The sequence below is a fragment of the Oncorhynchus keta genome, chromosome 35, assembly GCF_023373465.1.
Source record: "Oncorhynchus keta strain PuntledgeMale-10-30-2019 chromosome 35, Oket_V2, whole genome shotgun sequence".
Taxonomy (NCBI): Eukaryota; Metazoa; Chordata; class Actinopteri; order Salmoniformes; family Salmonidae; genus Oncorhynchus; species Oncorhynchus keta.
This window is the reverse complement of record NC_068455.1, coordinates 66,878,425-66,903,791: the sequence shown is the minus strand read 5'-3', so window position 1 is coordinate 66,903,791 and position 25,367 is coordinate 66,878,425. Positions and strand designations below refer to the sequence as shown.

At 40.7% G+C, this 25,367-nt stretch overlaps 1 protein-coding gene and 1 long non-coding RNA gene across 2 annotated transcripts in view; one reads left to right on the top strand and one right to left on the bottom strand.

Moving 5' to 3' along the window:
- Positions 1–12,266, bottom strand: part of LOC127916096 (uncharacterized) — a 57,115-nt gene extending 44,849 nt beyond the window's left edge. Inside the window, exons 1-2 of the long non-coding RNA XR_008093398.1 lie at positions 12,156–12,266; positions 5,038–5,148 (exon numbers count right to left, since the gene is read on the bottom strand). This is a non-coding gene — a long non-coding RNA (uncharacterized LOC127916096). The remainder of the gene's footprint in view (positions 1–5,037; positions 5,149–12,155) is intronic.
- On the top strand, positions 1–25,003 carry LOC118368882 (cytosolic phospholipase A2 gamma-like). Its single transcript, XM_035753344.2, has 16 exons — positions 1–140; positions 580–634; positions 3,570–3,677; positions 3,945–4,087; positions 4,228–4,423; positions 4,631–4,730; positions 5,051–5,191; positions 5,284–5,361; positions 6,339–6,374; positions 8,787–8,939; positions 9,046–9,213; positions 10,767–10,847; positions 11,768–11,851; positions 12,112–12,266; positions 13,472–13,646; positions 24,312–25,003. The coding sequence occupies exons 1-16, from the start codon at positions 46–48 to the stop codon at positions 24,494–24,496; spliced, it is 1,953 nt and encodes a 650-aa protein (XP_035609237.2). The 5' UTR covers positions 1–45; the 3' UTR covers positions 24,497–25,003.
- The last annotated feature ends 364 nt before the right edge of the window (positions 25,004–25,367 follow it).

The following is a 25,367-nucleotide window of genomic DNA, read 5'->3' as shown; positions in this document are numbered from 1 at the left end:
GTGTGTGTGTGTGTGTGTGTGTGTGTGTAACTGGGCCTATATAAGATGACAGAGGACGGGACTAGAGTGTGGAGATCAAGAGGAGATCAACTGGAGGTGAAGATTAAGACCGGACTAGTCTGCTGTACTATACATCTCTGGTAAGACATCTCTGTCTAAACACTGCAAGTAGCTTTTGTAGGTAGTTGTATTATTTTATCGATTATATATATATGATATTGTTGTAAAACCCTTTGACAATCTGTCTTTGAAAAAAATTGCTATATAAATAAATGTGATTGATTGTTGTGTAATAGAATGATACAGGTGACCTATATTCAAATCAGTCTAGAGTCTTTGGCTTCTAGTTCTGAAGTCACATTGATACATATGTTTAGGACATATTAATATATATTAGAATGTCTTTGGGTTTCAACTGAGTACTATAAGTCCTTGGACACAAATGTGATAATTTAGGGTAATTGTCAATCACAGTAATGTTATTATTATTAATGTATTTTTACTACGAATAAGATCTTATCAAGAGTTTTCTGACCCTATGACATGGATACAAACAAAGGGATTGGTTTGTGTTTAAAGGATCTGTTTAGTTGACTCAGTGAGAACAATGTTGCAACCAAGAAATACTCCTAAGGTAAGAAACTCATCTTCACAATATAGAATAGGACATTTGTCTGAAAGAAACCACACAATATTGTAAATATCTTATTGATAACCTACATGACAAACCACAGATCCTAGGAACAGTTCACAAAGGGACTTTATAATTGAGAAAGGAGTATCCCCTAGCCAGATAACATTCGCTATAAATCATTGTTCATTTTGGTCCCTAAGACGAGGTTCTAATCTCATTCCTGGTACTTCATAGCACAAAACCATTACCTCATGTTATCTGGAATGCTCTTTAGGTTTAATCACCCAAAGACATTGTGAATCTCCTCTGTCAGTGCTATCTCATAGAGGCCCATCCTCAGTAGAACACACCCACAAAAAGTTAACAGAATACTCTATTCTGTCGAATAAAACAACCCTTAAAATGCAATACAAGCATTATAACATAATCTTGCAATTTTCCATGACAACTCTTGGCATTCTCTCAACGTGCTTCATGAGGTGGCCTGGAATGCATTTCAATTTCATTTCAATTTGTTTTCCTTCTTAATTTGTTTGTTTGAGCCAATCAGTTCAAATCCAATCAAATGTATTTGTCACATACACATGGTTAGCAGATGTTAATGTGAGTGTAGCGGAATGCTTGTGCTTCTAGTTCCGACCATGCAGTAATATCTAACAAGTAATCTAACCTAACAATTTCACAACAACTACCCAACTACTACACACAAGTGTAAAGGAATGAATACGAATATGTACATAAAAATATATGAATGAGTGATGCGCGAACGGCATAGGCAAGATGCAGTAGATGGTATAGAGTACAGTATATACATATGAGATGAGTAATGTAGGGTATGAAAACATAACAAGTGGCATTGTTTAAAACTTCTTAGGGATGAGACGAGCTGAAGTCCCGTTAATGGGATCGATTTGACAACAGCCAGTGAAAGTGCAGGGCGCCAAATTCAAACAACAGAAATCTCATACTTAAAATTCCTCAAACATACAAGTATTTTACACCATTTTAAAGATACACTTGTTGTTAATCCCACCACAGTGTCCAATTTCAAAAAGGCTTTACGACGAAAGCATACCATGCGATTATGTTAGGTCAGTGTCTAGTCACATAAAAACACAGCCATTTTTCCAGCCAAAGAGAGGAGTCACAAAAACAGATATAGAGATACAATTAATCACTAAGCTTTGATGATCTTCATCAGATGGCACTCATAGGACTTCATGTTACACAATACATGTATCTTTTGTTCGATAAAGTTCACATTTATATCCAAAAACCTCAGTTTACATCTGCGCATTATGTTCAGTAATGTTTAGCTTCCGAAACATCCGGTGTTTTTGCAGAGAGCCACATCAATTTACAAAAATACTCATCATAAATTATGATGAAAATACAAGTGTTATGCATGGAATTAAAGATATACTTCTCCTTAATGCAACCGCTGTGTCAGACTTTAAAAAAGCTGTACAGCGAAAGCACACCGTGGAATAATCTGAGTACAGCGCTCAGAGACCAAAACAAGACATACAGATTCCCGCCATGTTGTGGAGTCAACAGAAGTTAGAAATAGCATTATAAATATTCACTTATCTTTTTTTACATTTTTAATTTTACCTTTATTTAACTAGGCAAGTAAGTTAATAAGAACAAATTCTTATTTTCAATGATGTCCTAGGAACAGTGGGTTAACTGCCTGTTCAAGGGGAAGAACGAAAGATTTGTACCTTGTCAGCTCAGGGATTTGAAAATGCAACCTTTCGGTTACTAGTCCAACACTCTAACCACTAGGCTACCCTGCCGCCCCTTTGATGATCTTCATCGGAATGCACTACCAGGAATCAGTTCCACAATAAATGTTTGTTTTGTTCGATAAAGTCCATCATTTATGTCCAAATCCCTCCTTTTTGTTTAGTTCACAAATCCAAATTCACAAGGCGCGAGCACTAGGTCCAGAAGAAAAGTCAAAACAGTTCCATTGCAGTTCGTAGAAACATGTCAAACGATGTATAGAATCAATATTTAGGATGTTTTTATCAGTGAGGTTTTTTGGTGACAAGCCAAATTTCTTCAGCCTCCTGAGGTTGAAGAGGCGCTGCTCCTCCTTCTTCACAATGCTGTCTGTGTGAGTGGACCATTTCTGTTTGTCCGTGATGTGTATGCCGAGAAACTTAAAACTTTCCACCCTCTCCACTACTGTCCCATCAATGTAGATAGGGGGCTGCTCCCTCTGCTGTTGCCTGAAGTTCACGATCATCTCCTTTGTTTTGTTGACATTGAATGTGAGGTTATTTTCCTGACACCACACTCCGAGGGCCCTCACCTCCTCCCTGTAGGCCGTATCATTGTTGTCGGTAATCACGCCTATCATTATAGTCAGTTGTGTTGTGACAAAGTAGGGGTGGTATACAGAAGATAACCCTATTTGGCAAAAGACAGAGTCCATATAATGGCAAGTACAGCTCAAAAAAACTAAGCGTAATGACAGTCCATCATTACTTTAAGACTTGAAGGTCAGTCAATTTGGAAAATGTCAAGAACTTTTAAAGTTTCTTCAAGTGCAGTCGCGAAAACCACCCATCGCTATGATGAAACTGGGTCTCATGAGGACGGCCACAGAAAAGGAAGACCCAGAGTTACCTCTGTTGTAGAGGATAAGTTCATTAGAGTTAACTGCACCTCAGATTGCAGCCCAAATAAATGCTTCATCAGAATATGAGGATGACATTTGTATGTAACACCACACCGTACTGTAATACATAGCTATGAATACGCATCCAGAATTAAGGAATAAAATACACTTTCCTGACAAAGTAAGAGTATAAGATATCAGAATCAACTAACTTTTCATTGAAATACTATGTTACTTTAGAAGTGTTATGGCTCAGTTAAACCAAACTGTATCATCTTTTTTTCTGTCTCTCGTTCATTCTGTCAGACTGTGCGTCTGTCTGACTCCATCAATGATGAAGAGATAAAGTATGTGAAGGAGAGGAAGACTCGGATTAAGAAGTGGCTGAAAGGTCAGGGTTTCAACTGTGAACTGGTGGGTAGTCCTGTCTTCTCTATCTTTTGATCACTCTCTCGCACATCTCTCGCCACAGCCAACTACATATGGAGCCCACTCCCATCTCTCCAGCTGCCAGTTGTTAGCCCTGCCCCCTCCCTTATCCTTATATAACACACTGTATGATGGGATACTGATGTAAAATCCTTTAGATTTGATCTCTCTGTCTCTCTCTGTCTGTCTTTTGTTCTCTCTATATCTCTCTCTTTATTCCTCTCTTTCTGTCTCTCTCTCCCCATCTCTCAGGAGGATGTTCCTAACATAGCGTTGCTGGGGTCAGGTGGAGGAGAGAGGGCAGCAGTGGGCATGCTGGGATCTCTGCATCAGCTGGAACAGGACAACCTGCTGGGCAGCCTCCTCTATATGTGTGGGGTGTCTGGCACCACCTGGTATACACACACACACACACTTATTTACTATTGTTTTTAGCAGGAAAGTTCATTTTGAATATGCTAGATATCTTGCTCTCTCCTTCACTCCTTCACACACACACACACACACACACACACACACACACACACACACACAGGTGCATGTCATCCCTGTACAGCGATCCAGCCTTGTCGTTAAGTAAGCGTTTTGATGAAATTATAAAGAAGCTGAGGGGTCCTAAAGTGAACTTGAGCAAAGCTGTGGAGTGGCTGAAATTGAGGAAAGAAGAAAACCAGGACTTCAACCTCACTGACTTCTGGGGCGCCTTCACTGCCTCCTATTTCATGAAAGAGGTCAGTGTATGGTTGTGTTTGTGTGTTTGCGTGTGTGTCTGTCTGTCAGTGTGTGTATTTGTGTGTCTGCCTCTGTTAGGCTAATAATCCCCCCCATCATCTCTTCACCACGGTTGTTCTCTCTTTCCCCCCCTCCCCCATCTTTCCCTCTCCCCCCCATCTCTCCACTCCCATCTCTTCCCCCTTGTTCTCTCTCTCCTGTATCAGATGCACACTCGCTGTCTCTCTGAAGATGCTCACATCATCAAACCCTACCCCATCTACAGCGCCATAGAACTAGACTGCCACAAACAGGATGACACTAAAGGTGACTTATGCAGGGTTCATGCAAACTCGGAAATTCAGAACATTCTTAGTTTCCTAGTTCCGAGTGCATAGTGAACGCAGCATCAATCAATCAAATGTAATTGCATTACATTTTTAACAAAGACAATTGTCTCACAGTGCAAGAACAATATAAATAATATAAACAACTCATGCAATATGAACCATATGAACTAACACTCATCTGTAGACACCCAAAAAGCAAGCCAGGCATTAGTCCCAGTCGGGCTACATAGCGAATAGTTTGTCATTTCAGACAAAGCCAATTAATGTACATTTCTGTAATTTACCAATTTTCTGTAGGGGTGTGGTTTGAGATGACCCCCTACGAGAGTGGCTTCTCCGGATTGGGCGCTTTCATCCCCACTTCCTGTCTTGGGAGCAAGTTTGAAGGTGGAGCTCTGAGAGAGAAGAGGAAGGAAATGGACATGGTTCTGCTGCAAGGTGGGGAACCCACAGACACACACATGTACAAGCAAACGTGTGCACACACCCACACATCAATTTATTGTTGTTTGTTTGTTGTTGCTGGGCAGGGATCTGTGGGAGTGCCATTGCAGACATGCAGATAAACAATGATGAGGTAGTAAAAAGGATCTGGAGCATGTTTGGAGGTAAGCTACAGTACAGCATGCTAGTTAGCCTGCTTAGTTAGCCTGCTAGTTAAGTGATAATGCCAGTGAAGCCGATGTTTGGAGGATATTTTGGCACAGGAGTTGTTAGGCTCGAGACAAAGCCGAGGGTCGGCGAACTGTGCCAATATATCCTCCAAACACCGGCTTCGAGGACTTAATCACTTTTATACAATGGGCTAGCTACATATTCAAATAATGATTGACATTTTTATTAAAAACATTTTGATGAATTTATTAATACTATTTCATCCTTCCACAAGATATAGTCGCAACACAAATCTAGGGTTGCTACCCAAGCCGGCTGGTCGGTTTAAGTTGTTAGAGATGTGATCCAGTCGTTCAGTCTTTTTGTTCTGTATCTATGGGCGTGACCCAGTCGTTTGTTCTAAATGTTCCTTTGCCATACTGGCTGTGATCATCTTTAATATTGCAGGTAGATTATAGCTTCCATCAATGTAATTGTCTTCATCGCTTCCAATCCCCCATATATTTTTTGAAAATATACATACATACATACAGTGGGGAGAACAGTACCTTTATAAAATGTATACATTTCCTTGTTTTTACTCCTGTCCTTCCTCTACTCTCAACCTCTCCCATCTATTTCTGATGTCCATCCGTTTTGATTTCTAATTGCCATATCTTTCAAACTGTACTTTTTCAAAACAGTTCTTAACCTGTATACGTTTTACGGGCACAGTACGTTTTACATTAGTTATCTTGTTGTTATTAGTTGTTATTAGTCCCAATCTTCAGCTCCATTTAACCCCTTCCATCTATCTCTTAACACCATCCATTGGATTTCTATTTGCCATATATTTTTCTACTGTGCTGTGATCTTTCACAAAAGTTCTGAACTTTTCTATTCTCATTGTTTTTACAGATTGTACATTTACAATAAACTGTTTTGTTAAAAGTATTATTATATTATTGATCAATTGACTATGACTTTTCAGATCGCCCAGTAGTGCCATCTGCAGGGTTTGGTCCAGGTAAATATTACAATTCTTCAACCATTCCTGGACCTGTGACCTTATGGACAGTACCAAAACAAATGATCAACGATTCCTCCTCTTCACAGCAACATCTGCATTGCTGGGAAGGTTGTATCCCCCATATAAATAACATTCTATTGGTTGCGAGAATTAGTATAATCATTTAAATTGAAAAGTTTTGAATCTGGCGTCATTTTGCGTATCAGTTCAAAAACCATGTGCCATGGAATCGGTACGTCAACTATTTCGCAATCTATATGGCACAGCAGTACATTTTTTGGTCCTTAAATGAAACTGATACTTTTTTATTTATCACAATTTTCTTTAACCAATTCTGGGTTCCTGAGTGTTGCAGCGGTCCAAGGCACTGCATCTCAGTGCTAGAGGTGACACAATAGTTCCTTGTTCGATTCCATGCTGTATCATAGGGCGGCGCACAACTGGCCCAGTGTCGTCCGGGTTTGGCCGTCTTTGTGAATAATAATTTTTTCTTAACCAACTTGCCTAGTTAAGTACAGTTTTTTTTTGAAGTTCCTTACATTTTTGAGGTAATGCTGCAATTATTTGGTTGTAATTTTGGGTAGAGCAGACATTTCCATATGTTTTTGTTAGCTGCATGTGTGACATAACTCCACCACTCGTATTTATGATATCATCTACAAAGATGATACTTATTTATTTTTAAACAAATGTTTTTTTTTATCAATTAATATATTTGAGTTTAACCACAATATTTGGTGTATTATTTGTTCTGTCTTTTCTGGTGGATTACATTTCAATTGCAAACAACCAAGATTATTGTTTTAATCTCTACCTGGCACACCCGAAGGGGACTGGCCACACCTCCAAGCCTTGTTTCTCTCTAGGTTTCTTCCTAGGTTTTTGCCTTTCTAGGGAGTTTTTCCTAGTCACCGTCGATCTACATCTGCATTGCTTGCTGTTTGGGGTTTTAGGCTGGGTTTCTGTATAGCACTCTGTGACATCAGCTGATGTAAAAAGGGCTTTATTAAGACATTTGATTGATTGCAAAATAGCAATATTTTCAAATAACTCAAAGTGAGAGGTTAATCTGAATAAAGCGAAAAAGGTATTTTTTTTAAATATAAGGTGAGACATTCTTACTAATTTGCTAGAGAACCAGTTCGGTCTTTAAGTATAACTGTTGTATGACTGAAACCTTTAGTGAGAGGTCTAATGCTTTAATATTTAATCATTTCTGCCCTCCAAATTCATATTCATTATATAAATAGACCTGTTTAATTTTGTCTGGCTTGCGGTTTCAAATAAAATTCTATATTTTTTTCTCATATAATTTAAAACCTGTTGGCTAGGTGTAAGCAAGACCATAAGCAAATAGGTCAACTGGGAAAAGACTCAACAGTTAATCAGGGTAATATTTCCACAAATAGAAAGGTATTTACCTTTCCATGGTAGCAAGATTTGATCTATTTTTGCTAACTTTCTATTAAAATGATTGGAATGAGAATTTCTTTCTTTCTGGATATTTATACAGAGTATATCCACATCACCGTCAGACCATTTTAATGGTAAACTACATGTTAATGTAAAAATAGTATTCTTTAGTGATCCAATATGTAATATTTATCACACACAGTTATCACAATTTGGTTGTAATCCAGAGGTTCGAAAAATGATCCAGATCCTCTATGAGACTGTGGAGGGATCCAAGTTTTGGACGTTCTTATCCCTTGCTTGCTAACTAGCCAATTGCGGCTAATTACAGTCACGGCAAAAAGCCAGAATAACAGCAATGTACCCGCATTTGCATTCGTTTAATTAAGCTGTTTTCTAGTGACATTATTTGAGTACATCCATAACAGTGGGCTAATGAGGTGCAATTTTGCATGGCATAGAAATTTGCTCACGTGTCAAGGAGATCGAATTGGTAAATTGAAACAATGTTGCAAATGTCGGAGATAGACAGCAAGGTTTATACAAATCTCTACTGTTGAAAACTAAATGTTAGTCTAAAAGAAATGTGAGATAATGTCTAGATGCTTTTATAGTAGAGATCAAGTTTATAAATTGCCTGGCTGGACTGTTGAGATAGAGAATTACGTAGTCAGATGGAACAGAGTAAATAGCTATTTTAATGTCATAGATTTAGCCGTGGAATCGACACCGGCTGGAAACTGGTTTTATCCAATCAGCATTCAGGATTAGACCCACCCATTGTATTATAGACAATTATAGATAGGCTGTTGGGAGAAGCTATAGGAGGTCAGGCTCATTGTAATAGCTGGAAAGGAATTGGCCAAGAGGATATCCTCAAGGTCCGAGGGCGGGACTTGAGATTTAGATGTCTCAGACAGGGTTACCTCATCATGAGAGGAGGTTGTGTTTCCAAATCACCTCCACTACACCTGACCAACCTGCTTTGTTCTGCAGGGTATGAGAGCAGTAAGGTGGTGGAAGAGAAGGTGTGTGAGTGTGTGCCCTCCCGAGTGGTGAGGTGTGTGTCTGAGCTGATCAAGTATGCTGATGATCCAGATCCACTGAAGACAAGGGAAGTAATCACCACACTGGGACAGCTACTGAAGGGTGAGTGAGTGAGTGAGTGAGTGAGTGAGTGAGTGAGTGAGTGAGTGAGTGAGTGAGAAAAAAAAATGTATCATGAACTGTGTAATAATGTGTATAATGACTCTAGGTCTTGTGAGCAGTAAGGGCGAGATGCTGTGGAACATGGACCCTGAGAGCTGGAAGAGAACCAGCCTGGTGGAGAGAAAGAAGTTCATAGAGACAGTCAGTCTGGAGCTCATCCTCTCCTCAGACAGCTGGGCAAAAGACTGGAAGGACAAACGCTACACCTGCAACGGTAACGAGACAACTGCTCGGTCCACAGATACCACACAAAAATAACAAACAAAATAACCATGCCCAACGTATTTCAAAGTGGAACATGTCACTAAGCCTAACAAGGGAAAAGAAAGGCTACAGCTCTGGGTAGCAAGTGGCACTACCCTACCCAAATCTCTCATTGGAGGTACACAGCAGATTGAACTCTGCTCCTCGAACCATTATCCCAACAGTGAGAGGAGCAAGAATTCCCAGCCTGTGCAGGGGCCTGGAAACGAATCAATATTACTCTCTCCAACGCAGCACATAACCAATTATCCACCGCAGCGGCAAGTTTAACAAACAAAGGCAACCAACACTGGGCACACAGTACAACTCAAAACAGCTGTACCAAAAGCTGCAAACAAGCACCTACAGAGTTGATCAAACACTAACTCCACATTTTCTCCCAAACAAAATACACTTACCAGTTAGCTTAACGAGACTAGAATTAGGCCTACTGGCATACTTTTCCATGCAATGCACCATTTGATGTTGTCACAGGACAACCAAAATCACTGATACTTCTCTAAGGCACTATACCAAACACTTATAAGACTATGCAGCGAATACCAACTAAAGCGCATCCCAATTAGCATTAATCCCTTATAATGCAACAAAATACTATACGCAAAAATGTCTAGGAACCAACCATATATTCCCAGATGAGCCATCACTTGTCATGAACTGGCTCGTATCCCGTAACAAAAAGGGAGACGATGCAGAGATCATGGAATAGAAAAATATATTTATTAACAGAGGTAAACTAGGGGAGGCTGGTGGAGGGAGAAATCAGAGGACTGCTTATTATAATGCTTGGCAATGGCATCATGAACGGTATCAAACACATATCAAACACGTGTTTGGTACGATTTCTCATTCCGTTCTATCCATTGTAGTGAACCCATGATCCGATTTCTCCCACCACCAGCCCCCTGTGGTTCAGCATCATGTCCAGCCGCTCAGTCACTAAAAGAATACGTGTTCCTGCTGTAGGGGATAGTGGTTACTGGCTAAGTGTGTGTGCACGCACATATCAGACAATAGTAACCAGCAGAGGGATAGAAATGGAAGATTGGCTTGCAAGGTGGTAGATTGGGGTTGGTGAGCGGGCGTACAACAATGACATGCAACCTGAACGTCAGGAGTTCAAATCAGTTTCTGGTCCATCTTGACAAAAGTGCTTTAAATGTATTTGTTTTCTAATTATTGTTGCTAATGCACATTTTTGACAGTACATTCCATTGACAATTTACCCTTATCCAAGCCACTCCAAATTAATGCCTAATCCTAATCCTAACCACTCAAAGTTAATGCCTAACCTTAACTAGTGATGTTAGGTTTGATACTGGAGCTCTGAGGCATGTGTCGAAGTCTCTAAGCAGCTAACTTTGAAGCAGTGTGCCGATGTGTGTATTATTTTATCAAAAGTATAACATCAATGACGTCTGAAGCTTCATTTTTACCACGTGCTTTTTCAAACCGTGTGATACATGCCAGACCATGAGGTCATCTTTGTCTTATTCTCTGCAGATGAAGCGATGTCCAGGGAGTCGATGAGAACATCGAAAAAGCCAGACAAAGTGCCAATAACAAACTCCTGGCTCTCCGATGGTAATGTTTTTTTTTCATTAAATCAAATCAAACTTTATTTTCCACATGTGCCGAAAACAAGTTGTGTAGACTTTACCATGAAATGCTTACTTACAAGCCCTTAACCAACAATGCAGTTCAAGAAAAAAAACTTACCTTTACCTTTCTATCCAGTATGTACTTACCTTTACCTTTCTATCCAGTATGTACTTACCTTTACCTTTCTATCCAGTATGTACTTACCTTTACCTTTCTATCCAGTATGTACTTACCTTTACCTTTCTATCCAGTATGTACGTACCTTTACCTTTCTATCCAGTATGTACTTACCTTTCTATCCAGTATGTACTTACCTTTACCTTTCTATCCAGTATGTACGTACCTTTACCTTTCTATCCAGTATGTACGTACCTTTACCTTTCTATCCAGTATGTACTTACCTTTACCTTTCTATCCAGTATGTACTTACCTTTACCTTTCTATCCAGTATGTACTTACCTTTACCTTTCTATCCAGTATGTACTTACCTTTACCGTTCTATCCAGTATGTACTTACCTTTCTATCCAGTATGTACTTACCTTTCTATCCAGTATGTACTTACCTTTACCTTTCTATCCAGTATGTACTTACCTTTACCTTTCTATCCAGTATGTACTTACCTTTACCTTTCTATCCAGTACGTACTTACCTTTACCTTTCTATCCAGTACGTACTTACCTTTACCTTTCTATCCAGAATGTACTTACCTTTACCTTTCTATCCAGTATGTACTTTCCTTTACCTTTCTATTTACTTTCTATTCAGTATGATTACAACGGAAGGTGTGTGTTATTCCAGTAAAGGAAGGATACAGAACAGACTATATACTCTCTCCATCACTGAGATTATTTTTGACCAGTTGATATTAATTATTTGAAATTGGTGTGTGTGTCTCCCCCAGGGTTGTGGATTGTGCAGAACATTTTCCCTCTGGTCCAAAAATGGGAATGGGGAACCACGTCCAACTTCCTCTTCAAGATCGACGGTACAGTAACATCAGACCTCTTCCTAACTTGATAGCATAACTAGTATCAGTCATCAGGATCTTATGTTTCCCTCCAAAATAGCAGCTTTCTTGGTTGGTTATCTCTTTCTCTCTCTACTCTCTCTCCTCTCTCTTCTCGCTCCCCCTCTCTCTGGACCCCCCATTTCTCTCTATCCCCCTCTCTGTACCCCTTGCTCTCTCTACCCCCTCACTCTACGCTCGCTCCCCCTCTCTCTACCCCCCCTTTTCAATCTCCCCAGATACTAACGTTCCGAGCAGCATGGCATCCAAAGAGAAGATTCACCTGGTAGACGCTGGGTTAAAGTTGAACTCTCCCTACCCCCCCGTCCTGCGCACATCGAGGAAGGTCGACCTCATCATCTCCTTGGACTTCAGTGAAGGAGACCCCTTTGAGGCAAACACACACACAATGTTTATTCCTATTCAAGAAGAACATGATGTGCCTAGATAGTAGTGACCCTCTCAATTCAAGGGGCTTTATCGGCATGGGAAACACATGTTAACATTGCCAAAGCAAGTGAAGTGGATAATATACAAAAGTGAAATAAACAAAAATGAACAGTAAACATTACACTCACAGAAATTCCAAAATAATAAAGACATTACAAATGTCATTATGTCTATATACAGTGTTGTAACAACGTAAATGGTTAAAGTACAAAAGGGAAAAAATAAATAAACATAAATATGGGTTGTATTTACAATGGTGTTTGTTCTTCACTGGTTGCCCCTTTCCTGTGGCAACAGGTCACAAATCTTGCTGCTGTGATGGCACACTGGTATTTCACCCAGTAGATATGAGTTTATCAAAATCGGGTTTGTTTCAAATTATTTGTGAATCTATGTAATCTGAGGGAAATATGTCTCTATGGTCATACATTTGGCAGGAGGTAAAGAAGTGCTGCTCAGTTTCCACCTCATTTTGCGGGCAGTGTGCACATAGCCTGTCTTCTCTTGAGAGCCAGGTCTGCCTACAGCGGCCTTTCTCAATAGCAAGGCTATGCTAATTGAATCTGTACATAGTCAAAGCTTTCCTTAAGTTTGGGTCTGCCACTGTATACTCTCTGTTTAGGGCCAAATAGCATTCTAGTTTGCTCTGATTTTTTGTTAATTCTGTCCAATGTGTCAAGTAATTATCTTTTTGTTTTCTCATGATTTGGTTAGGTCTAATTGTGTTTCTGTCCGCTCTCTCCCTTCTCTTGCTCTCTCTCTAGGGTGTAGGGGCTAGGGAGAAGTGACTAGGATGTAGGGCCTAGGGCACATGTCAAACTCATTCCACGGAGGGCTGAGTGTCTGAGGGTTTTCGCTTCATCATTGTACTTAATTGATAAATGAAGTTACTAACTAGTAAGGAACTCCCCTCATCTGGTTGTGGAGGTCTTAATTGAAAGAAAAAAACTAAAACCTGAGCCACTCAGCCAGCCATGGAATGAGTGACACCCCTGACCTAGGGACTAGGGCCTAGGTAAAAGTTACTAGGAAGTAGGTATTAGTGACTAGGAAATAGGGATTAGGGATTAGTGTCTAGGGAGTAGGGACTAGGGGCTGGTTTGGAGAAGGACATTGACATAACCATACTACTGATTCTGCTCTTCACAGACGGTGTTTAATGCCAAAAAGTACGCGCTTCAGCAGAAGCTTCCCTTTCCCCCAGTGAAGGAGAGTGTGAGGGAGGAGAAAGACCATCCGCAGGACTGCTACGTTTTTGAGGGGCAATACCCTGAAGAGCCCACCATCATGCACATGCCCCTGTTCAACCTGCAGAACTGCCACGGTCAGTTGTAGACACAGACTACTATGTTTATCTGTGTCTGACTTTTATCCTTGTCTCTCTGACTACGCCCTATTCTGACATCTCTTTTTTCCCCTGTCTTTTTTTTACCTCTGTGTCATGTCTTTTTCTTGTTTATCTGCACCAACTGTCTGCTTTTTTTTGTAACAGTATTTTTATTGGAATTTCACAATTTTCACCCATATTAAGAGATACAACAACAGAGACAAAGCACACAGAACAAAAACAAGAAAAACAGCCCCCACTTACACATATCTACGTGCATATATATACACATACATACATACACACACATGCATATACGCATACATACGCGCGCGCACGCACACACACACACACACACCCATACATACGTACACCATTTTCCTCTTCCCGCTCGGTGCTTCTCTCACCCCATCACCATCATTGCGTCTCTCAATACATACATTTTAAACAAACTTACAAACAGAAATTAAACAAAAAAGCTCAGTTTAAACCAAGAGGTTAGGTTCCACACTTGGAACGTAGAGTGTAGTTCTGAAATACATAGATCCCCGCCATTCTAAGAGAATCCTTGCAGCATAATAGCTGATACCTCAGGTTCTAGGTCATTTAGATAAGGTTCCCATACTTTGTAGAACTGGTCTACTTTAGAATGCAATGTATATGTCAGATATTCCAGAGGCACCCATTCAAATAGTATCTTATGCCAATCTTTAATAGAAGGAACCTTATCACTAATCCACTGTAAAAGGATGTTTTTCCTCGCTGCAAAGGTAAGGATGTTGTAAAGACTCATTTTACCCACAGAAGTAACATGCCTACTAGGGAGACCTAACAGTAAAGAAACTGGGTCCAATTCTAGATCAACCCCTAGGATCTTTTCAATTTCTTGCAGAACACCAGACCAGTATCTTTGTATTTTGGTACATGACCATAAACAATGTGTTAGGGTGCCTGTATCAGTTTTGCATTTAAGACACTGAGGGGAAGAGGAAGTTGGGCTAAAAGCATGTCTGCGATTTGGGGATATATGCAATCTGTGTATTATTCTTAATTGGATTGCTCTAGTACGGTTACATATAGATATTGTTTTTGCATATCTCCAAATGTCCTCCACATCCCTTCGTCAATAGTAACAGACAATTCTTTCTCCCACACTTGTTGTTTCACCCTCTGTGTGTTGACATCAGAAAAGGACCTTAAAGTATCATAAAACAGACTTACAGACATTTTCCTTTGTGGGAAAAAAAAGCATTATTTCAATGACAGACACATCAGGGTTACCAATTAAGGTGGTGCTCTTCAGAATATAATGTCTTACTTGTAGGAAGCGGAAAAAGTCCTGCTTTGGGAGTCAATATTTCTCGACCATCTGCTCAAATGACAACAAAATCTTATCAGCAAATAAGTCATTTAGCCTGCGTATGCCCTTATTAAGCCATAAGTTAAAGCCAGCATCCAGCAATCCTGGACTGAAATCTGGGTTGTTAAGAATTGGGGTAAGAGCAGAGGTTAGTTTGGACCTTCCCAGGAAGCGTTGAACTGACCTCCATACTTTGAGTGTGTTAAGTGTAACGGGATTATTGCAGTGATCTTCTACAGACTTGAAACTTCTGAAAAATAAAAGATCCTGTAAGGGGTATTTTGAAAGACAAGTCTCAATGTCTAACCAAATAGAGGAGTCATCATTTGTGATCCAGTCAGAAATATAACAAAGGTGGGCACACCATTGATAGAACCTGATATTGGGCAGGTCCAAGCCGCCCATAGAACTTGGCAGCTGCAATATTGCCATCTTAAGTCTTGGCTTGCATTTACTCCATATAAAAGGAACTTAGCCATCCATTTACATCCTTTATTATCATATTGGAGAGTAATACTGGGATCATTTGGATTGGGTAAAGTAGTCTAGGTAAAATGTTCATTTTCAAGAGGGATATTCTACCCAACCAAGAAATTGGGAGAGAGTTCCAGCGCTCCAGATCCTGTCTTATTGTATCAAACAAGGGAACAAAATTGGCTTTGTACATTAGCTGGAATTTAGGAGTTAAAATATACCCAGATACATGAAACCTGAGGGAGACCATTTAAAAGGGAAGGGGGGAGAAGTATTAGGTACAGAGTGTAGGCTACCAAGTGGCATAGCCTCTGACTTAGTAAGGTTAATCTTGTAGCCTGAGAATTCGCTGAATAATTCAATAATATTAACAAGAGATGTAATTGAAGTCTCGGGACTAGAGATGAATATCAGGACATCATCAGCATACAAGCTTATTTTATGGTGAACATCACCAATGAGCAGCCCCTGTATAGCAGGCGTTACCCTGATGGCCTCGGCCAGTGGTTCCATAACGAGTGCAAAGAGGAGGGGGGATAAAGGACAGCCCTGTCTGGTACCTCTGTGTATAGAGAAGCTATTTGACCTTAGCCCATTAGTAAGGACAGCAGCCTGAGGATCATCATATAAAACTTTCACCCATTTTATAAAGTTGTCCCCCAGACCAAATTTATTTAGAGCAAATAATAGGTAAGACCCCTCCACACGATCAAATGCTTTCTCAGCATCTGGGGAGAGCACAAGACCATCCACAGCACTTTGTTGGTAGGCTTGAATTACATTAAGAAGCCGCCTGACATTGTTGCATGACTTACGGCCCCTAATGAAGCCAGTTTGGTCTCCTTTCACAATTGGTGGCAGTGAGTCCTCTAATCTTGTGGCTAGAATTTTAGAAAGCAATTTTCTATCCACATTCAGAAGGGAAATTGGTCTGTACGAGGAACAAGACTCTGGACATTTTCCCTTTTTGAGAATAAGTGAAATGTTGGCTTCTCTCAGCGTTTGAGGGAGTTGGTCATTTGAAAATGAGTGGTTAAACATATCACGCAATGGCTCAAAGATCAGGCCATGGAACTCTTTATAGAACTCACTACAAAACCCGTCTGGTCCTGGGGCCTTACCATTTTGCAGATTCTTAATTGCGAACATTATCTCTTCCTTGGTAATAGGGGCATTAAGGAGGGACCTCTGCTCTTCAGAAATAGTAGGGAGCTCAATCTTACAAAAGAAGTTCTCCATTAATTTGGGTGCATCCTTTGGCAGTTCTGAGGCATAAAGGTTTGTATAAAATTTCTTAAATGAGTCACTTATCAATTTATTTTCATATAAATGATTACCATCAGAATCAGTAATAATAGCAATTGACTGAGAGTCAGCCCTCTTTTTAGCTAGGTATGCCAAGGACTTTCCTGGCTTATCGCCAAGTTCATGTAGCTTTTGCCTGACAAATCTAATTTTCTTTTCAGCGTCCTGTGTTAGGAGAGAGTCTAACGTTGATCTAATGACTGATATTTCCTTTAATAGGGCAGGAGTGGGTGTTTTAATGTAGTCCTTCTCTTTAGTTCCTAATTCACCCTCTAACGTTTTTTGCTTTTCAAGCTTTTTCCGTCTCTTAGTAGCTGTGTATGACATAATCAGACCCCTGGCATACACTTTACAGGTCTGCCAAAGGAGCGAGGGGTTATCTGTTGATTGAGAGTTAGAGAAAAATGCTTTAAACTCTGTTATAAAATATGATGTGAATGTATGGTCTTTAAGAATGGTTGTGTTCAACCTCCAATGTCTTGACCGATTGAATGCCCCGTTGAGTTTTATGTCCAGGATCACCTCAGCATGATCAGATATGACTATGCTTCCTATCCTAGCGGATAAAACAGACTGCAAAGACGTCCTGGGCATAAAAAAATAATCTATTCTAGTCTGACATCCATGAGGTGCAGAGAAAAAAGTGAACTCTCTGTTGGAGGGATGAAAAGCTCTCCAGACATCCGCATACCCCAGATCATCACAAATGGCTTTAAGTGACTTAGCTTGAGGAGAGAGTGAAGCTATACCGCTGGGAAACTTATCAATAAGGGGGTTCAACAAGCAGTTAAAATCTCCTCTAACCACTGCAGTGTCCGAGTTTAATTCTGAAAAGTCTAGAAATGCCTTAGTGAGGAAATCAGGGGGGTGAGCAGGGGGGAAGTAAATATTAATTATGGAAATGTTCTGCCCTTGTAAAGTACCATTAATAATAACAAAGCGACCAAATGTATCTTTCACACAATTCAAGACCTTAAGTGGTAAGTTCTTTTTCACCAGAATTGCTACACCTCTACTTCTGGATGTAAATGATGAGAAAAACACTTGACCAAACCCCCCTTGTTGTAATTTCAGGTGCTCCTTATCATCCAAATGAGTTTCTTGCAACAGGGCAATATCAATATTTTCTTTTTTCAAAAAAGACAGTACATTCTTCCTTTTAATGGGGTTATGGCTCCCTCTAATGTTCCATGTACATACACGCAGTCTGTTACCTGCCATTGTGTCTTGACCATTCAATGTCCAGACTGGATCCTACTGTAAAAGTGGGGTGGTACCTTTTTCCATGTGTTGAACTCTCCTCTATCTCACCCAGCATAAACAAACGATATGAACCCTGAACTCGAACTATACTAAACCCAAAAATTAAACATGTAAAGATCCAAAAGGGGGTTTTCCCACTAGCTAACATGCAGGGGATTTCAACTCTCCAATGTAGATTCTTAAGTCCGCATTGCCGCTCAATAGCCTCATCCTTTATATGTGTGGAAAAGAAAATCAATAGAAGATTGAGGCTCTTCCACCGAAAACCAAGCCTGGGCACCAATATGGATTCACACATATCTCAGCCTGAGCTATAGCGGCTATTACTTTAGCAAGAAAAATAATAAAGATACGAATATTACTGAGCCGAAAATAAACAAAGTTATTCAATGCTGTGGAGGTGCAGCTTAAAGTTATTTACCCGAGAGAGTCAATAAACGCAGCAGCCTCTTCAGGTGTGTAGAGCTTTTTAGGTGATCCGTTGACCATAATCTTCAATGTGGCCAGGTACAACAGTGCGTAGTCCATCTTCATTCTCCTGAGTCGAGCCTTCGCCTCATCAAACGCTTTGCGTCTCCGTACAACCTCTGATGAATAATCATTGAAGAATGAGACCTTTGGACCTTTATGTTGACTACCATCAGAGCCGATGTTTCTAGCCGCATCCATGACGCGCTGCTTGTCGGTGAAGTTGTGGAACTTTATAACCAACGGCTGTGGGCGCTGATTGGGACCGGGTATCGGTGCTTGAGAGCGATGGGCTCTGTCCAGCTTCACACGACCAGCCTTAGTGTCCATTTGTAGGTAGCCAGGGATCCATTCCTCAAAGAATTTTACTGAACGTGTCCCTTCAGAATTTTCCGGGAGTCCCACAACACGAATATTGCATCTGCGTCCTCGATTATCCAAGTCGTCAATGTGCTCCGCCATTTCGCGCACCTGTTTCTCAAGTGCTTTTATCTTAGCGTCCATAGATGTAGTTGAAGTTTCCACTGCAGCAATTCTTCCTTCCGCCTCACCAACACGTTTCACAACCCTCTGTATTTCAGCTGAATGGCCTGCTATTGCTTCCAAGACCGTTCTTATCTTAGCATCGATCACTTTAGTAATGTTATCAGTCATCTTTTGAATCATCAGGTCCATTGTGCCTGGATCCGCAATGGTGTTAGCTTCGCTAATGTTAGCTAGCTCCTCATGCACATCCACAGGGGTGGTGGTTTTGGTCGACTTCTTAGTAGTTCTATTGGGCATGTTGTCGGAGATTTTTGCGAAATAGTCGTCAAGACTCATTATATGGTAATTTATTTAGCCAATTCTACCACTTTTTCAAGCTAGGAGATTAATGTAAGAATATAAATTTACGAATGCCACGAGAGCTCGCTGAAACACTGTTCTCTCTACGGCGCCATTTTGTCCCCCCAACTGTCTGTTTTTTATGATGACATTAGTATTTTGTTTTTTTTTATTTCACCTTCATTTAACTAGGAAAGTCAGTTAAAAACAAATTCTTATTTTCAATGACAGCCTAGGAACAGTGGGTCAACTGCCTGTCCAGGGGCAGAACAACCTTGTCAGTTCAGGGATTCAAACTTGCAACCTTTCGGTTACTAGTCCAACGCTCTAACCACTAGGCTACCACTACCGACGTGGACTGGAGTGTGGACCTCAGTTTATCTTTCAATCACCCATGTGGGTATATTCTCCTAAACACCAATGAGGAGATGCGAGAGGCGTGACTTGCAGTGCACAAGCATTGTGGGTGCAATGATTGGATACTGCACTCGACAAGAGCGGTCAGCATGTTAGTCTCTGTCTCAGTCTCTAAGTTGTTCTAAGTGTTGTATCTGTATTAATTCTCTGGACTCTATTTTTAACACCCTCACGCCATTGTAAATCTAAACGGTGGCGGTAGCACTATAGCAGCCATACTCAAGCGCGATCCGGACCCAGAACTGGGTCAATACGGACCGCGGGTCCGGAGTGTAAAAAAATTCTATATGATTATTATAATTTTTTACACTTGTGTCACGAACTGGCTCGTAGCCCGTAACAAAAAGGGAGATAATGCAGAGATCAATGAATAAGAAAAATATATGTATTAACTAAAGAAAACATATATATACAATTAACAATTCTGTGTGTAGTCAGTAATCAGTAATGTAAGTGAGTGGTTGCGTACGTAGATGTGATAATGAGGGATGTCCCTGGCTATGCCCCCACCTCCCCCATAAAACTGGGGACCCCCAAGGACCCCGGAACATCACACTAACTAAACGGAAACAAACAAAAAACTGCCCTGGTAAACGTTATCACCCTGCCCCCGGCCAACCTCATCCTCCGCAGACCTCAGCAACCTTTGCGCACAGGAAGCAACCTTTAAGAGGGAAGAAGAAAATGAGGACAGCAGGGAACAGATGACATGAGCGACAGTGCAATGCTAAATAAACTAAAGAAACAGTGGCCAGTCATGTGGACGATACGCCTTCCCTCGGAGACCAAGCGTATGAGAAAACGCGTGTCCACCGATCAATAGGACCAGACGCGTTCAGGAACAGCGCGCACGAGAGATCACGTCAGCAACGACATTATCAGTACCCCTGATGTGCCGCACATCGAGATGGAATGATCATGGAACGAGTCACCGCCCATGCAGAGAACACCTCTGGGAAACACTGCGCTCTCATCGGGAATCCCTACAAACGATGGCTTAGCAGAAACCACCAGAGATGAAGACGCGACAGGCCATACACGCTCACCAGCGAAGTTATTCCCAAGGATAACGTTGATACCCTCAATAGGAAACGAAGGACGCACCCCTACCACAACCTTGCCTTTCACCAGTTCAGACACTTCAGACAACATCAGTTTATGCAATGGAACTGACAGTGTTCAACCCGATTCCCCTAATTAGAACACTATTCCCTGAATCAGTCTTTTAAACTGTGACGATAACTCTCACGCAAACTCAACATGAGTCTGTTTATCAGCCTGGCGGTAAGCCTCAGGAATCAATTTGTTTTAACCTGACACTGTCGACTACACCAAGAGCTGAATATGCTTCCTGCGCCTTACCAGTCAACACACACTGCAACATTAAAGTGTGGTCAGAATCAGGCCAGCTCCTAGTGTCAACAACACGCTCAAACAACAACAACAAAAATGTCTCAGTCCTTCTCATTAAATTTTGGCAACAGCCGTACGCTTTCAACAATATCAAATGTGTCCCCCGGAAGCTTTCCTTCCCTAACTAATTCTAGCCGCTCTTGTTGCAGCTTGTTGCGGCTGTAACAGAAGCAGTTCTTTCTGCTGTTCAGAAGGAAGACGGAGAGGCCATTGTAACAAAACAGGGAGACTGCTGGGGGGGGTCCTTGTCAGAGGCTGCTGGGGGATGGCGAGTCCTTGTCAGAGGCTGCCACAGTGGTAATGTTGAGTATTCCACTTTCCATCAGATTGTCCTTCAATATCAATTTCAACCTGGTAGTGATTAGTGATCTTCATTAGCTGTTCTTTAGCACATAATTCTAACAGTTCCTCTGATGGAATGTGAATGAACTCGTATAAATTAGACGCCATAGTCACAAGTAACTACTAAAAATAATCTTGCTCTTCCCGTCTGCTGAGCACACCAGACCACAACAAGAGAAACGCAAATCATACTGGGTACCACAGGAGAGAGATGATATGCATAAGGAGCTTCCCCAAATCCTACAATAACTCAACCTTAGTCTCCATGTGGATTTGCGGTGTGTATTTACGCACTGTAGCCCGCTGGCATGGGGGAAAAAACTGCACGGATGTGCCCCCGAGACAGCTGCTCTGTCCACAGACACCACACAAAAATAACAAACAACATAACCATGCCCAACGTATTTCAAAGTGGAACATGTCACTAAGCCTAACAAGGGAAAAGAAAGGCTACAGCTCTGGGTAGCAAGTGGCACTACCCTACCCAAATCTCTCATTGGAGGTACACAGCAGATTGAACTCTGCTCCTCGAACCATTATCCTATCAGTGAGAGGAGCAAGAATTCCCAGCCTGTGCAGGGGCCTGGAAACGAATCAATGTTACTCTCTCCAACGCAGCACATAACCAATTATCCACTGCAGCGGCAAGTTTAACAAACAAAGGCAACCAACACTGGGCACACAGTACAACTCAAAACAGCTGTACCAAAAGCTGCAAACAAAGCACCTACAGAGTTTATCAAACACTAACTCCACATTTTCTGCCAAACAAAATACACTTACCAGTTAGCTTAAAGAGACTAGAATTAGGCTTACTGGCATACTTTTCCATGCAACGCACCATTTGATGACGTCACAGGACAACCAAAATCACTGATACTTCTCTAAGGCACTATACCAAACACTTACAAGACTATGCAGTGAATACCAACCAAAGCGCATCCCAATAAGCATTAATCCCTTATAATGCAACAAAATACTATACGCAAAAATGTCTAGGAACCAACCATATAATCCCAGATGAGCCATCACTTGTCATGAACCGGCTCGTATCCCGTAACAAAAAGGGAGACAACGCAGAGATCATGGAATACAAAAATGTATTTATTAACTGAGTGAAACTATATACAGTTAACAATGGGGTGTGGTCTTATGTAAGGGAGTGGTTGCGTACATAGATGGTGATAATGAGGGCTGTTGAAAGGTGCCAAAACAAACAACCCACAAAATCCCACAACCAAAAATAACAGTGTGTCTGCGTGGAGTGAGTCGTGAGTCTCCTCAATGAACGGGGGAAAGGTGAATTTATCGAACCTATCTTTGCTAAATAAATTAACTTGAAACCATTTGCAGTCCACATCGTTCAAAGTAATGGTTGGCTTCAATAGCATTCACACTGATATTGGGGCTAGGCCTACTGTAAATTACATTATGGCTGAGCATGGACATGCCAATAATTATTGATAAGGCCTAAAAAGAGAACGAATAATTATTCTATTAAATAGGCTATGTCACACTTACAGGTACCGTCATTTCTCCCAGTGGGCACATACTATTAAAACAACGCAGACTATGGAGAGTTTTACGCACATCCAAACTTTTCACAGTAGCAGGACAAATATCCAATATAAAGGGAGAATGTCCACTCTCCTGCAACCGAATAGGCCTGTGTTTTATGAACATAATTTTTTTTACATTTTACCTTTATTTTACTAGGCAAGCCAGTTAAGAACAAATTCTTATTTTCAATAACGGCCTAGTAACAGTGGGTTAACTGCCTGTTCAGGGGCAGAACGACAGATTTGTACCTTGTCAGCTCGGGGATTTGAACTTGCAACCTTTCGGTTACTAGTCCAACGCTCTAACCACCCCATAAACGGAACCATTTTACAGATCAGATTGCATTCACACATCTCCAGAATGTGCGGCGCATGCAATGCAACGACGTCGTAACCACAAAACCAGGAAGGTGAATCATTCGAATAAGATTTTATTTTTCGTTTAATTTTATTACAACCAATCTTTTTTAATAATAAAAAAATGTAAAATGTAATCGGCAGGATAAAAAAATACACTCATTGATGTTGAACCATCATTCGTTATAGTAGGTCTAAGGGAGGGTTTGGGTTTTGAACATATGAAAAGGAAAACATGCAGGTGTTATAGATAACTTCTAAATATGAGGTTTACCAGTGTTCACCGAGGTTCTCGTCTCATGATGGGAATGGACACATAGGTTTTACGCACGTCCAAAACAGGACCTCATGGCTAAAATAATGTGGGCCTGCCTACAATTCATAGATAAAGGCAAAGTCAGCTCACTGTTTTATTCCTATCAAACTTAATATTTGAATAACGTTTTGGTGATTTTAAGATTTATTTCCAAGTTGTCTCAGGAGTCAAACCATTTATCGACATTATTGACTACTTCGCGATTGCTCTTGTTCCATGCGCATATAGGAAGTGTGTCACCCCCCCAAAACAACAGCTTTTGGTTAGTCATAAATATCCCAATCAACCGTGGCTGAAATTAGCATTTTGGATCATGTTTTTAAGGACACACCTAAAATATTTCCACTCCTCCAATCTGATTGCAAGGAGCTGATATAAAACAGGTAAATTGCTCAACCTGGTGTTGGGGCAGGAACATGATAGTGGGTCAGTTTTTACATGACGAAATTGCAAACGTACATGTATTTGACACTAGCGTTGCCTTAATCCCCCAGCTGTAAATATAACCCTCTGTGTTCAATATGTTCAAAGTTGTGTTGTAAGGCTCTCTGTTCTCTTCCTAGACGAGGAGGGGATTAAGAAGGAGAGGGAGAAGTACACAACGTTACGGCAGCCCTACGGTGCGCCTGAGAACGAACGCCTCCTGAAGAAGGCCAAGGACAACTTGAAGAACAACAAATACAGGATCCTGGGACAGATCATTATGGCTGTCCAACGCAGAAAGAATCGCAAGTCAGTGGCTCAATAGTCTGTATCTGTGGTGTAAAGTACTACAGTATTTTTTGTATTTTTTTTGTATCTTTACTTTATTTATATTTGACAACTTTTACTTTACTACATTTCTAAAGAAAAGTATATGTATTTTTTACCCCATACACTTACCCTGACACCCAAAAGTTGCCTACTTGTTACATTTTGAATGCTTAGCAGGACAGAAAATGTATAATTCAAGCACTTATCAAGAGAACATCCCAACCTGTTAGTAGTCCCTGCTGCCTCTGATCTGGTTGACTGATTAGAAGCACCTGCTGCTCATCTGTGTTCCCAACAAATGCTGTCTTGATTTAAAAAAGATTTGTATCTACACACTGGAGAACTGAAAGGTCTGTGTATGCCATCTTTAATGCATTAAAAAAACTTGATTTTCTTTGAGTGCAGACACATCACACCCTTCCTCTGAATTTGCAGTTTTTACGCACGAAAAGCTAGATTGTCCCTGTGATTAGGACTCAATAAACACAAATGCTTCTTTACATTTCTGAGTGTGCCCCTGGCTGTCTGGATTGCTAATATAAGTCATGTGAAGTGATTTATACTTAAGTATATTTAAAACCAAATACTTTTACTCAAGTAGTATTTTATAGGGTGATTTTTAAACTTAGGTCATTTTCTAAACTCAGCAAAAAAAGATGTCCTCACTGCCAACTGCATTTATTTTCAGCAAACTTAACATGTGTAAATATTTGTATAAACATAAGATTCAATAACAGACAAACTGAAAAAGTTCCACAGACATGTGACTAACATAAATTGAATGTGTTCCTGAACAAAAGGGGGGGTCAAAATCAAAAGTAAAAGTCAGCATCTGGTGTGGCCACCAGCTGCATTAAGTACTGCAG